Source organism: Cyprinus carpio, unplaced genomic scaffold (genome assembly GCF_018340385.1).
Source record: "Cyprinus carpio isolate SPL01 unplaced genomic scaffold, ASM1834038v1 S000006768, whole genome shotgun sequence".
NCBI lineage: Eukaryota > Metazoa > Chordata > Actinopteri > Cypriniformes > Cyprinidae > Cyprinus > Cyprinus carpio.
In genome coordinates, this window is record NW_024879362.1 from 538,339 (window position 1) to 553,550 (window position 15,212).

At 35.4% G+C, this 15,212-nt stretch overlaps 1 protein-coding gene across 1 annotated transcript in view; it reads left to right on the plus strand.

The window, feature by feature from the left end:
- Window positions 1-6,005, plus strand: part of LOC109047049 (arginine--tRNA ligase, cytoplasmic-like) — an 82,318-nt gene extending 76,313 nt beyond the window's left edge. The window contains exon 9 of the mRNA XM_042756019.1: window positions 5,836-6,005. Within this exon, the coding sequence (XP_042611953.1) occupies window positions 5,836-5,990 (155 nt within the window). The 3' untranslated portion in view covers window positions 5,991-6,005. The remainder of the gene's footprint in view (window positions 1-5,835) is intronic.
- Window positions 6,006-15,212: the final 9,207 nt, after the last annotated feature.

Sequence of the window (15,212 nt, forward strand, 5' to 3'; positions counted from 1 at the left end):
ATGGGAAAGGGAAAGTACACATGGAAATAAACTGATGAGGAGTGGAATGGTTGCTGCATATCACAGTGGATATGCACAAACTCACATTCTTGGAGGGAATTTTGTTGGAAATGTTGATCAGGTTTTTTCATTATGCCAAAACAGAAAATTTCTGGCTCCGGGGAGGAGACTAAGTGCTGTAGGCAGTGTGGAAGTGAAAGATGCCAACCCATTGGCATATATTCTGGGATTGTCCAGTAATAAAACAATATTGGATAGAGATACACAAAGATATCGAAAATATTCTCAACATGAAAAATACCCTTTAACTTTACCAACTTTCATTTTGGGTAAACACAGCTATTTTACCTGATTATGCAAAGTATTTATTCAGAATTTTAATTATTGCCCGTAAGAAAAACTATCACCAGACACTGGCTCCTCCCTGATCCCCCTACTCTGGAAAAATGGATAGAATGTGTTAATGAAATCTACCAGATGGAAAAGACTAACATTTCACTCCGCTTGCAGATGAATAGATTTGTAGTCTTATGGTCAAAATGGGTATCCTATGTTAATCAAACACAACATGCAGGAAATGTTGTCCTGAAAGTTGCAAAGATAATGGTAATCAAGGGTTGATTTTTATTGCTACTGTATTTTTATGTATCGTTTATTAACTAAAATAATTGTGTTATCTTTTGTGTTATATGTATTAGAGATTTGTATGTATAGTAATGCACCCTTTGTTTGTGTTCTATATCTGTGCTCATTAGATTTACAAAAATGAGAATGTGGGAATGGAGAACCTTGATCTAGATCACAGACTGGAACTGTGACCATGAGGTTATTGTAAATCTGGCTATTGTATTGTTCCCAGTGTTTCAAAAATAAAGAATAAAAAAATAAAAAAAAGCTGGTTATGTTCAATATTATGTATAGGCATATTACATTATGTATTTTAACAGTGTTGTTAAAATACAGTGGGTACGGAAAGTATTTTCAGGACCCCCTTAAATTTTTCACTCTGTTATATGTGCAGCCATTTGCTAAAATCATTTATTTCATTTTTTTCCTCATTTAATGTACACACAGTACCCCATATTGACAGACAAAAAACACAGAATTGTTGACATTTTTTGCACATTTATTAAACAAGAAAAACGTGAAATACCGCATCAAGTGTGGTCCTAAGTATTCAGACCCTTTGCTCAGTATTTATGAGTCGAGCACAGTCTTTTTGGGAAAGATGCAACAAGTGTTTTCACACCTGGATTTGGGATCCTCTGCCATTCCTCCTTGCAAGATCCTCTCCAGTTCTGTCAGGTTGGATGGTAACAGTGGTGGACCGCCATTTCAGGTCTCCAGAGATGCTCAATTGGGTTTAAGTCAGGGCTCTGGCTGGGCTATTCAAGAACATGTCACGGAGTTGTTTGTGAAGCCACTCCTTCAGTATTTTTAGCTGTGTGCTTAAGGTCATGGTCTTGTTGGAAGGTGAACCTTCGGCCCAGTCTGAGGTCCTGAGCACTCTGGAGAAGGTTTTCGTCCAGGATATCCCTGAACTTGGCCACATTCATCTTTCCCTCGAATGCACACCTCCAGTCGTCCTGTCCCCGCAGCTCGAAAAACACCCCCACCGCATGATGCTGCCACCACCATGCCCTTCACTGTTGGGACTGTATTGGACAGGTGATGAGCAGTGCCTGGTTTTTCTCCCACACATACCGCTTAGAATTAAGGCCCAAAAAGTTCTATCTTGGTCTCATCAGACCAGAGAATTCTTCTTATTTCTCTGTTTTTTAGCCAACTCCATGCGGGGCTTTCATGTGTCTTGCACTGAGGAGAGGCTTCCGTCGGGCCACTCTGCCATAAAGCCCAGACTTTTGGAGGGAGGGCTGCAGGGATGTTTGACTTTCTACAATTCTCTTTCTCCCCATCTCCCGACTGCATCTCTGGAGCTCAGCCCACAGTGATCTTTGGGTTCTTCTTTACCTCTCTCACCAAGGCTCTTCTCGCCCCCGATAGCTCAGTTTGGCCGGACAGCCAGCTCTAGGAAGGGGTCTGGTCATCCCAAAGGTCTTTCCATTAAGGATTATGGAGGCCACTGTGCTCCTAGGAACCTTAAGTGCAGCAGAAATTTTTTCGTAACCATGGCCAGATCTGTGCCTTTCCACAATTCTGTCTCTGAGCTCTTCAGGCAGTTCCTTTGACCTCATGATTCTCAATTGCTCTGACATGCACTATGAGCTGTAAGGTCTTATGTAGACAGGTGTGTGGCTTTCCTAATCAAGTCCAATCAGTATAATCAAAAACACCTGGAAATGAAGGTGTAGAACCATCTCAAGGATGATCAGAAGAAATGGACAGCACCTGAGTTAAATATGAGTATCACAGAAAAGGGTCTGAATACTTAGGACCATGTGACATTCAGTTTTGCTTTTTTAATAAATCTGCAAAAAGGTCAACAATTTTGTTTTTTTTTCTGTCAATATGGGGTGCTGTGTGTACATTGAGAAAAAAAAATAACTTAAATGATTTTAGCAAATGGCTGCAGTATATAACAGTGAAAAATTTAAGGGGGTTTGAATACTTTACATACCCACTGTATATATAAAGCTTTAAATTGCTTAAATTTCTATGAATTAAAATAGCCTAACTTAAAAATGTTATCATGACTTTTCATCCTATAAATTTTTTAGAGAGTGATAACGAGCTGTCTTCATTTTCCATTTCGGAAACCCAAGCACCCACTCGCATACTCTCTTACAACTGATGTTTTTTGTTTTTGGTTTCTTTGTTTGAGGAAGGGTGCCACTGTCAGGGGAATCAAAAATAAAATTACATTATCATTAGGGTTTGCCAATTAACTTAAGAAATGGGGAAAATAAGGGCTAATTGTGATTCTTTCTCTTTTATTATTTAAGAAAATAAGGGACAGAATAAGGTACGATCCAAATATTTGTAATGTACAATAATGTAGGCCTATATCTGACTGCAGTTAAAAAGTTTTCAGAAATAATCATATTTGTTTTGCTTCAGTTTTATGTGCAATTATTAAAAAAATAAATAAATAAATAATGTCATACAAAAAATGCCATCGGCCTGAGTAAATTTTACCATTATAGGATTGTGACTTTACAAGGGTAGTAATTTAGGAGGTGAAAATACTGTGTGAATTACAAATGGCATGTAATTTTAAAGCATAACTAAAGGTCAATGAAATGTTAATCAATAAAGCATTTTTTTTAAACAATGGCACTTAAAGTTTTGAACTAAAATATTATTTCAACCATATAGCCTGTGAATAATAAAATGCATACTTTTTAATGAAAGAACACCTAGAGAGTGTAGGTTGCTTCTGGTGTTTGGATTTGTACTTCAATATAACGAGGTCCAAGTTTAAGAAAAGCCTACATTGTTTTTTTTTTTTGTTTTTTTTTTTTCATTTAACAGCATTAACTTGCAATGAAATACGTCTTCCTTCAAGTAGACTGAATGTTTTTCTGCCTTGCTAAATGTGGGGCTCATGATCGATAACACTACGTGAAAAGAGGAATTTCCAGGATAAATCTGACATGGGAAGTTTCAGTTAAACTTAAGGTGTAATCTCTTTTAGGGTTTTTTGCTGTTTTGTTTATGTTGGTCGCGTACACGACCATACACTTGAGATGCACAGAGATTTCCGGATTCAGGATATTTCTGAATGCACACACTAGATGTGTTCAGAGATTTGCAGTACACCAGCCTCATAAAAAATTAACCATGGTTTTATTATAGTAAAAGTGTAACTATTGCCATTTGTATAACTGCAGTTTTTACTACAAATAGGCTAAAAATTCATATTTCTGCTTTTAACTTCTGAATGGTTTGACCAAAAAATCACAAATCTGGTCTCTTTAGATTGGGTGGAGCATGCCAAGTCGAACCATATCCATTTTTCCCATGTCGGCCATTTTGAATTTTGTCATAAAATTTTATAATTGACGAACACATTGACATCTTTGACACTATGCCCTGACGGTACTCAAAAAGTTTGGGTTCAGCGCTACCTTGTGGTCAAAAGTTATAATGAAATTTCTAAAAATGCTAATAACTTTTTCAGTCTCATATCTATCATATCGGTTCCTTGGATCATGCTGAGAACATTGATACCAATTTTGCCATAATTGACTGAACTTCCTGTCTGCCATTTTGATTTGTTAAAAACCTACTTTTTCAAACTCCTCTTAGACCGTCTGTCCGATTTTCACCAAATTTGATTCGGATCATCTTCAGACCATGTTGCCAAAAAATTATGGATTTTGTGTCGTTATATGAAATGGTTCTCGTTTAGTGCCTCACTGATTTTGCTTGAAAGATATTGTCAACAATCAAATCCAGCTAACTGAGTTAAATTTAAAAATCGTAAGTTTTTAATAGTTATTTTAATAGTTTTTAAATCAAATTGACCACGGCACAGCAATTTGGTAAAAGCACCACCTATTGGTCAGGAGTAATAAACCATTCATTAACCATTAATAATTCAATTTCCAAAAATGCTAATAACTTTTGATTGCATTAGCGTATTGTAATGAAACTGGTCTCAAAATATTCATTGACTCATGCCGACAACATAGATACCAACTATGCCATAGTAAGCCGATCTTCCTGTCCGCCATTTTGATTTGTTAAAATATTACTGTTTTAACTCCTCCTTGACCTTTGGTCCGATTTTCACCAAAATAGAGTCAGATCATCTTCAGACTGTACTGAGAAAATGTTATGTATTTCATGCGATAGACAAAGCCATTTTTGTACAGTGCTGCTTCAAATTTTAGGCATGGTGCCAAAAGGACATTAAGGCTATATCTTTGCAAAGCTTTGACATAATGACAACAAACTTTGTGTGTACCATTGTCACCTCACACAGAACACACCAAAATGATTTGATTACAGCGCCACCTGCATTACACAAAGCAGTGCAGCGCCTGACTTTGAAACTTGCACCGCTCGTGTTTATTTAACAAATTCATAGCCTTTTGAATTTCGTCACATTAAGCTGAACCGCAATTCTGGTCCGTACCCAAATTTAAAACCTCTTGAAATCATAAATAAGACTTTCTTGTACAATTTAAGACTTATGACTTTTTAAGGACCCGCTGGAACTCTGAAGAAGAAACATAGTTATTTTCAACAAAAAAACAAAAACAGAAAAAACACCAAATTTGAAAGGAAACCCTCGGAAGTTCTCCGAATGTCAATTTACGGTTATTCACTGTAAATTATATGTTCTTTTTCCCCACTTCAAAAAACTGTATACTACCGTCAAATTAAATGTCCAATACAGTTTTTAACCGTATATAGTGGGGGTGAACTTACCGTTAACCATTTAACAGGTTTTTTCTGTAGCATTTTTACAGTCTCGTACCCTTAAATTCAGTTATTTTTTACAGTGTACTGATACTTCTTTGCAGGTGCGATTATTGAAGGAGTGCTTAACTCAAAAGTTATAATTGTTTCCTTTTCATTACAAACAAATAAAGGTGAAATACAGGGATCATGCGTTTTTTTTCCAAGTTCTGAAGCTTCTGTTAAAGCAGTGAAGTGATGCCATGCACCACTGTTTGGCGTGTCTGTTCCTTGTGACACCAGCTCTAGACAGCATCTACTTTTTATCCCTTAATCAGGCCCTTCAGTCTCCCCCAAAATCAGTCCCCACTAAGGCTTGTCTAATGAATGGTCAATTAGTGTTTATTTTTTTTCTGATGATGCCATCCAATCAGGCATTGTTAATTCAGGAGAGTGCCACATTTGATTTTCCTGTGGTGTGACTGTTGTAATTAAACCGTCTTTGTCCCTTCCCCTTTGCTGATGTAGAGTTTCAAAAGGTCTACAACTGCCTGGATATCCGCATAGAAGAGAGGGGAGAGTCCTACTACCAGGACATGATGACAGCTGTGATAAAAGAGTTGAGGAAAAAGGTACAGCTTGAGGGCTCTTTGACTTCTAATGTTTGTTGTTTTACTGTCTAATAGTAAAAGTCTATGTATATTGATGTATAATGTTTAAAAATATACATTTTAAAGTAGATTTTTTTTTTTTTTTTTTTTTTGTCAAACAGCGTTTCAAATATTAATTAGTTGCTTTATTTCCTGTCTTTTTGTATGTTTAATTGAAACAGGTTTGGGTGGGACGTATAGAAAAGTTAACAGTTTATTTAGGGAACTTTTAAGGGATGATCTGTCATATAGATGGCCTCTAACCTAACACACATGCATCTGATTTCTTTTTTATTTATTTATTTATTTATTTATTTTACTTTTGGGGTGGTCCCACCCCAAACTCACACTATTGGTCAAGTTACTGGGCCACACTTTCGTATTGTAATTCTGTTATGTGCTGCTGTAGGTGCAGAAATGACATGCTTCACTTTTAATATTTATTTATTGTATATTATTAATTGATTTATTTTTTCATTTTTATTTTATTGCATTGCATGTTTATTTTGATTTATTTTTTAATCACTAAATATTTATATATTTTAATTAATTCTGAAGAAATAATTGACAGTTTACGTGGTTGGATTTATTTCTCTAAACAGCTTGTGGAAGGTGTCAGTTATTCTTTGCCAAACAAGATTTACATGGGCATCACATGAGTTAAAGATCGACTATAAAGTTGTACAGGCAAGGTTGATGGGTGATTTTATTGCTCTAGTGTCACATACTACTGGCTTTACTTCCAAAACAGTTTTTAATTTTTACACCAGTTAATATACTTGTGTGCTAAATAAAAGTTTTAATTTCTATATATACTCACTCCCAGCTTTTGAATGGTATAGTGTATTTTGTTACACTTGGAGTAAGGCTGGAGGAATGATGCTGATAATTTAGCTTTGATCACAGGAATAAATTAAATTTTAAAATACATTCAAATTGAAAGCAGTTATTTAAAATAGTAAAAACATTTCACAATTTTAGCAAATGCAACTGTTCTGTATTTGGATCAAATAAATGCAGGCTTAGTCAGCAGAAGAGAATTCTTTACAAAATCATTAAAAATCTTACTGTTCAAATGTTTTGACTGCTGTTGTGTCATGTTGCAATAAATAAATGAACATCACATACCTGGCACATACCTCATATTACTTTTATATCTTATTGCACACAGTCACATCACTGGAGAAAACAGAATAAAACTATATAGGCTACATAAAAAAAGGAATATATATAGGCCTATATACAAATATTTCACTTAAATCATTAACAAATTAACAAAACGAAATAAAAAAATTGTGCTGAGTTTCGGATAATTGTAATGATGAGTTGCAATGTGAACGATAAGTTCACAGAAAAAAAACGAGATGGCAGAAAGCAGTTTTTTTTATTTTACAAAAGATTTACAGTTTTGAATGATGCTTTGCTTCTATCTGTATGATAAACCAGCACTGGTATGACCATAAATTACGGAGTAACAGTTGGAAAAACAAGGCAGTGATCGCGTCAGTGCCTCACACAAATTTATGCTAATTTGACATCGCAGCCTGTCCATTATCGAAATAAAATACAGTTAAAGAAACAGAAAAAGTTACACTGCTGAATTTAAATAGTCCATAGTACAGTATGTGCCATTTAGTGTGACCAGCGCCTCTCTGCTGATATAGCCTATATGTAAAGTATGATGTTTTTACATCGATAATGCGAGTGAAGAACAAGGCCTATAGTTTACATAATAAAAATAGTAGGTTAACATCCAGATACTTTGCGAATATGGAAACATTTGGATTTGTCCAGAATGAGAGAAGTAGGATTCAGTTTAGTTTTTAAATTAATTTGTTTTGGCTTGACGCTTATATTAAGCCTAAATACAACTTTATTGTTGTATTTGTTGTGGAAAGAAGGGAACTAAAATAGCCTAATTGTTTGTAATTTAGGTTTTTTTTTTACCATTATTTTAGCCTACATTATTTCTGAATGTAATAAAATGCAATGTACAGCCTACAAATTTAGTCTGTTCTTTTTCCTTTCAATTTTTAAATCTTTGCTGAAACATTTTTTAAATATCTTGAAAACAATTATTCAATGTTTTTATTGCATTGACAGTTTTTTCTTTTGTTTAATACATTAGAACTTTGGGAAATCTATAAAAGATGATGCTTTATTGGCTATGACTAAGAGAGATCTTTCAAGACTCTCCTTGCACAAGTTAAAGAAATTAAAAAAAAAATAATAATAATAATAATAAAATAAAACTGTATAGCCACTAGATGTCTGCATAGCCTTTTATATAAATATTTATAAGGGCTGTAATATCTAGATGCTGAAACAAGACACAATTTTAATAGTTTCAAATAGTTTTACTATAGTTTTTATTTGTTTTAATTTTAAAGTTATAATTAAATAAAAGTACTTTATTGCTTTTTGACTATATTTACAGTAGGTGGCCAACCAGAACGTGCTTTCTACCGCCATGGGCGGCACCGCCACTGCGTCTGCAAAACGCATTTGCAGCGCTTGACCGCTGAGTGACGATTTAACCACAAGTTATCAAGCTATCGCTTCAAAGTGCATTTTCACAAATAGCTGTCAGCTTTGCCTTGCCGATGTTACATTTGATGGCTGCAGTTGGCGAAAAATGAAAGAAAAACACTGTAGGTCTAGATAAAATTTCATATTCACCGATGCAAATTTAGTACTTAAGTTATGTGCATTTCTCATTTAGAACAGATTTAAGCAGGATAAATGGCAAGTGTATGAGCCTGTGCTTATATTTATGCTAAGTATTACACCATATTTCAGATTTGAAACATTTAACAGGTATGCAACATTATTTTATATAATATAAATAATGTGTTATATTACCTTAAGAAATGGTGGTTTACTTTGGAGCATTCTGGATGATCGGAGCATTAAAAACGGTAGCCTTTCAGGCTAGGCTACATACATGGATTCTAAATGTCAATATTCTTCCATTACTTAATATTTGTCACAAATACATTTTTAATTTATATATTAAAATTCCTTTAATAAAACAGCATGCATTTTTGTCGCACATACTTTGATTCGTTACCTGTCCTTTATTTTGACAAAGAACTACGTGGGGAAAAGATATATGTTCACTAATTAAGAAATTGTTGCATATTTTATGAATTATTTCCTTTATTTTAGTACAACGTTAGGGACTTTATAATTTCGCTCCCATTATTTAGGCCTAACTAAAAACAAGAAACGGATAAATAAACTTTAAACCGATTTAGCTAAATCACTGAAACTGAAAAGAAGGGACGGATTAATTAAACGTCCTCTGTTTAAGCTCAAGTTCTCTCTCATTATAAGTATGCTGATGACTGGTAGCCTACTGTGTAGGTCTATATACTTCTGTGATCTGTTTCAGGCTTTCCGTATCATAACATTTTAGAAATGAATTTATTCTAATAACATTTTAGAAATTGCATTCTCAACGAGAACATCGTGGACATCCAGCCCAGTCAGAAATGCACAGGCAGACTGAAGGATAAATTGTCAAAACTAATTTAAATGTCATATAATGTTCATTGTCACTATTATCTTATTTAAAAATTTGTGTCGCTATCTGCTTTGAGAGTGCAAGATTTGGTTGTTTGGTGTGCATGCTGCAGAGTGAGACGCTCAAGAAATGTGCTGAGGGGTTACATCATTTATTCTTATTTGTCTATTTTTTTTCATTACAAATCTTGTTTTTTTGTATCATTGCATGTACAAATAATTCACTTTATGCATATGCAAAATGTGAAACTGCAATCTTCTTCACAGTCTATAGCATTTTATATTTGTACAATTTGACCTAACCTTGTTCGTATCTTTATTATTATGCGTAAGCGATTTATTAAAAAAAGAATATGAGAGTAATTAAAACATGTTTATGACTGCGACAAGAACACTAATGATCAACGAATAGGAGTGGCAGATCATTTTAAAATGTCTAATAGCCTTCAATTTACAGGTTATAACTGCACCTGTCTCGTATGTAGATTTGTGAAGATTTATTTTAATGCAGATCCCATACTGTAGCGTTAACCTAAAATAAATGTGCTCAATTACTATTCATATTTAAGTGTTTCTGCGGAAAGTATTAATGCGCATGCATGACAGGGAGGCGCCCACTTGATCACTTTTTTTTTTTTTTTCTGATAATGAAATAACGAAAAACTGGGGTGCCTCACATACATAAGAAAAATGTTTACTTTTAAAGGAACCAATTCAAAACGAAAGGAAATACTCTGATTATATAATGTGAATGAAGGTTGATTTTCTCTCTGAAGGCGCGTCCAGTAGGCTACTAGAAATCTGTAAAAGTTTAGCATTTATACGCATTTGCATAAATTCTGCTTTCAGAACGGTTCGTAACGGAGAGATGTCACATCCTTAACATTCCTTTTTCCTCTGAAACACAAAAATTAAAATTGAAATAAAATGTATATTTTATGTTTTGTTAATGGTCAACCCTTCTCCATTCTGCAGATAAGTTGCTTTGGTTTGTCCATTTTAAATCACAGAAAGTCTACAAAATATATTGCCTCCCAAAAACTTTTTTTTTTCCACCATAACACGTGTATTTCCCAAATCCAAAATAGCCTATAAAACATGTTCATAGACTAATACTTTTCTGATGTCTGGACTCTACTTGGGACTTAGAAAAACATAAAGAAATGGTTCAGAATATTGGTAATGAATACATTCTTTGAGAATTTATATTTCAGGTTTTGACTGCAAATGTCATGTCCTTATTGCTGGAATTGCCCAGTAATGAAACTAAAAATCATTAGGCCTACATGATGTCTCGGGACAGTTTCTTATTACTGCACTATATTTTTACTTTTGTATTGCCAAAACGACTGCAGCGTTGCTGTGTACAATTAAAACAGTGCAAAACTGAAAATAGTACAAAGCAGCAAATAAATTAAGAACAAAAGTTTTTGTCTCTCTGCCAGAAAAAAAAAAAGCGCATCTTTTTCGGTCCAGTTTATTTCTCTCTCTCTCAGAGGCACCTCATCTTTCCTGAGAAAAAAACAAAACAAAACCGTATTATATTGTACAGTATGTAATGCCCATTGCAAAAAATTGCAAAAGCCAAACCGAGGCATTTGTCCTAAAGCAGACACTTTGCTTAAACCTGCTCAGCAAGTTTGAATGCTCATCAGACACTTACTATATGAAAGGGCAAGATAACTACACCCAAACCCCAACCTCCTCCAGCAGGACAGAATTCATTCACACTACGGGTTGAACAGTGTAAAATGGACATGCTATATCTAAAAAGAAAAAAAATGGTCTAACATAAAACGGCGAACTGCAGAATACACACATCTGTATTAATCATTTTATATATTATTTTATTTGAATGAATTTAATAATAATATTAATAATTTAAAAAATAACTTAAGTATATTAAAAAAGTTTTTTGCTTGTAACACTGGACAGATTAACTTAAGTAACATTGTTTGTGCATGCAAGACAAACGCACTCTTCATTCATCTCACTTAGCAAATAGGGTTGGGAAATCGTTAGAGATTTTCCAGTTCCGCCTAACGGTTCTGGTTCCAATAAAGAAAAATGCACAATACTCAACTACTTAATGCTCAATACTGTTTATTACTTACTGTCAACTTAATTTAAAGTTTGGCAATGTCAAAATTCAACACATATTACAGTATACAAATTCTCAGGTTCTAATTCCGGTTCCATTTAAATTAACTATTATTATGTTTTTTACTATTTTACCTTCATTGAATGTAGTGTTGCTTTAAGGTGGTAATTAATGTTGAGTAATGCTAGTCCATCAGTCCGCATGGGCTTGAAAGTTTATGTTTTTTACACAATCAATAACATTTTGCTTTTCAAGCAGGAATAAGCTGGTTGGCCAAATAGTCCCTTGAGGGCTAAGACACTTGTTCATTTCCTTAAATTAATGTAAAATGAATATAAAAACTGTTATACTTATAACCATGTATACACACACTCCATAAAGCCCATATTTTACAAATAATAATGCAGTCAGGAGATGGGTGTGATGCTATGAGTGGTTTCCACATTTTTAAACATTTAAAATGCATGAAAATAAATATTTTCTATCACTTTGTTTATTAACTCTGACATTACCTGTACACTAAATAATCTAACCCTCAGTACATATATAACAATAGCAGTCTATTTATTTAGTGGTCCCAAGTTGAAGTCAGTATGTATATTAATGAGAATATGGGACAAATATAATGTAATTTAGTGGCGGCAGGTGCTGCGCGCTGCTGGTACATGTACAGTCAGACAAAATGACGTGCACAGTTATCAAAGGCGCGAGTGCGCGTAAAGTCGTGGGAAACGTGTTCGGCAGTTAAAGACACGATGTGGCACATCTGTGGAGTCAAGTCACCTTTATTTATATAATGCTTTATACAAAACAGATTGTGTCAAAGCAACTGAACAACATTAATTAGGAAAACAGTTTCAATAATGCAAAATTACAGTAAAAACAGTTCATCATTGAATTCAGTGACGTCATCATTCAGCTCAGTTCAGTTTAAATAGTATCTGTTCAATCATTTGCAATCAAGTCAACAATATTGCTGTAAAATGAAGTGTCCCCAACTATGCAAGCCATGGGCGACAGTTTGCAAGGAACCAAAACTCCATCGGTGGACAGAATGGAGAAAAAACCTTGGGAGAAACCAGGCTCAGTTGGGGGGCCAGTTCTCCTCGTGGCCAGACGAAACCAGCAGTTTCAATCCCAGGCTGCAGCAAAGTCAGATTGTGCAGACGAATCATCTGTTTCCTGTGGTCTTGTCCCGTGGTCGTGGGGGCTCATCTAGTTGTCCTGCTCTCCGCTGTCTTTCAGGATACATTACTGGATTCGGGTGACTGCAGTGACATCTGATCTGGATACAGACCGGATCTGGTGGCTACGGTGACCTCGGAATAAGAGAGAAACAGATTAATATTAGTGTAGATGCCATTCTTCTAATGATGTAGCAAGTACATCGGGTGTTATGGGAAGTGTTTCTCGGTTCCGGTTTACCTAATTAATGCAGCCTAAAACCTTTAATGGATTTGGATATTAGAAGCATATTAGTGTGTTGTGTAAACCAGGTTAAAGAGATGGGTCTTTAATCTAGATTTAAACTGCAAGAGTGTCTGCCCTCCCGAACAATGTTAGGTAGGTTATTCCAGAGTTTAGGCGCTAAATAGGAAAAGGATCTGCCACCCGCAGTTGATCTTGATATTCTAGGTATTATCAAATTGCCAGAGTTTTGCGGACGTGGAGGACTATAATGTAACAAGAGCTCGTTCAAATACTGAGGTGCTAAACCATTCAGGGCTTTATAAGTAATAAGCAAGATTTTTTTAAAATCTATAGCCTTACATGGTTTGATAGGGAGCCAGTGCAGTGTTGACAGGAACCGGGCTAAATATGGTCATACTTCGTGGTTCTCAGTAAAAACTCTAGCTGTTGCATTTTGGACCTAGCTGGAGTTTGTTTATTAAGCGTGCAGAAAAACCACCCAATAAAGCATTACAATAGTCTACACTTTGAGGTCATAAACGCATGGATTAACATTTCTGGCATTGACATTGAGAGCATCGGCTGTAATTTAGATGTATTTTTGAGATGGAAAATGCAGTTTTACAAATGCTAGAAACGTGGCTTTCTAAGGAAAAGATTTGCTATCAAAATAGCACACCTAGGTCCTAACTGATGACGAAGAATTGACAGATTCTGAGTTTGACAGATTGGATCGTGCGCGTCATTGGAAATAATGTGCCCTCAGTAATTAGAGAGGCAGGGTGGCGTTTCTGTTATTTGGTTTGTGACATCCTTTAGGGCAGGGGATAGGCACACTCCGGTCCTGGAGGGCCACTATCCTGCAGAGTAGCTTCAGCCCTCATAAAAAACTCTCCTTGCCTGTATCTATCTAGTAATCCCGAAAACACTAATTGCCTTGTTCAGGTGTGTTAATTAGGGTTGGAGCTAAACTCTGCAGGACAGTGGCCCTCCAGGACCGAAGTTGGCTATCCCTGCTTTAGTGGAAACGCTTGAATTGCCAAGAACACTGGTGAAAGGCTGCTTACAGCGCTTGTGTCACGTGTCGCACAAGAAACGGTTTATGGAACCAAAACTTAGAAATTGCTCATGGTTCTGGTTCTTTTCCAGTTTTCCCGGGTCCCAACCCTACTTAGCAGCAATAAAAAATGTTTTCAGACTCATGCAGATAATTTTTGTTTAGTATAGTGTTCAAATGCTGATCTTATATTTAGGCTTAATATTTTTTTATAATGATACTGGACTGCCCAGTGAGCCACACTGCACACCCGGGCTTGCTCCCGTTTGAGGAATAGCACAGATGGATAAATAGCACCATTTATTTTTCAACCTCACATTAAAATTAATTAATTGACAAAAAACACATTTTCTTCTGTAAGCAATATACAACTTTTTAAAGTTGTTTCTAATGTGACCTTCGACTTGCGGTGCACTGTCAAATATTGTACAATCCTGATCGTAAAAAGTTCGAACCACTCTCGATCGATTCCATCATGAGTAACTTCAACAGTCAAGTACAATCGGAAAGAGGTGATTGAGCAATCGCCAATCAAGAAAAAATTAAAAAGATTCCACCATCACCAAAGTATACTGTACATACCTTTTCAATGGAGGGTCAGCAAAGCATACCAGACTTAAATCTAAAATATCTTAAACTGTGTTGCCCGAAGATGAACGGAGGACCTTACAGGTTTGGAACGACATGAGGGTGAGTCATTAATGACGACATTTTCTTTTTTTCGGTGAACTAACCCTTTAACTGCCAAGGAAAGGAGAACTAATGGTTGGAAATGGACACTTAAAAGGGCGTCATATGATGGCTTTTTTTTAAAGATCATTATTTGTGTATTGGGTGTAACTGATATGTTGACATGCTTAATGTTCAAAAAAAAACAATACTTTTCAAAGATGTACACTTATTGTAGGTCCGCTATGCCCCAACCGTGTTCAACACGCCTTGTTTTCTACAAAAGTCCATTCTTCTGACAAGCGCAAATCATGCTCTGACTCGCCAACTGAGCCAGTACATTGTGATTGGCCGAACACCGCAAGCACTCGTCGGAAATGTAAACGCCCTTCCATAATGACGAGCTTCATTTTTCAAAATAAATGTAAAGACAGTTAATAATGTCCCTTAGTTTACCATCAATTCAGCCCAAAAGGGAACAGAGTTTGTGTGA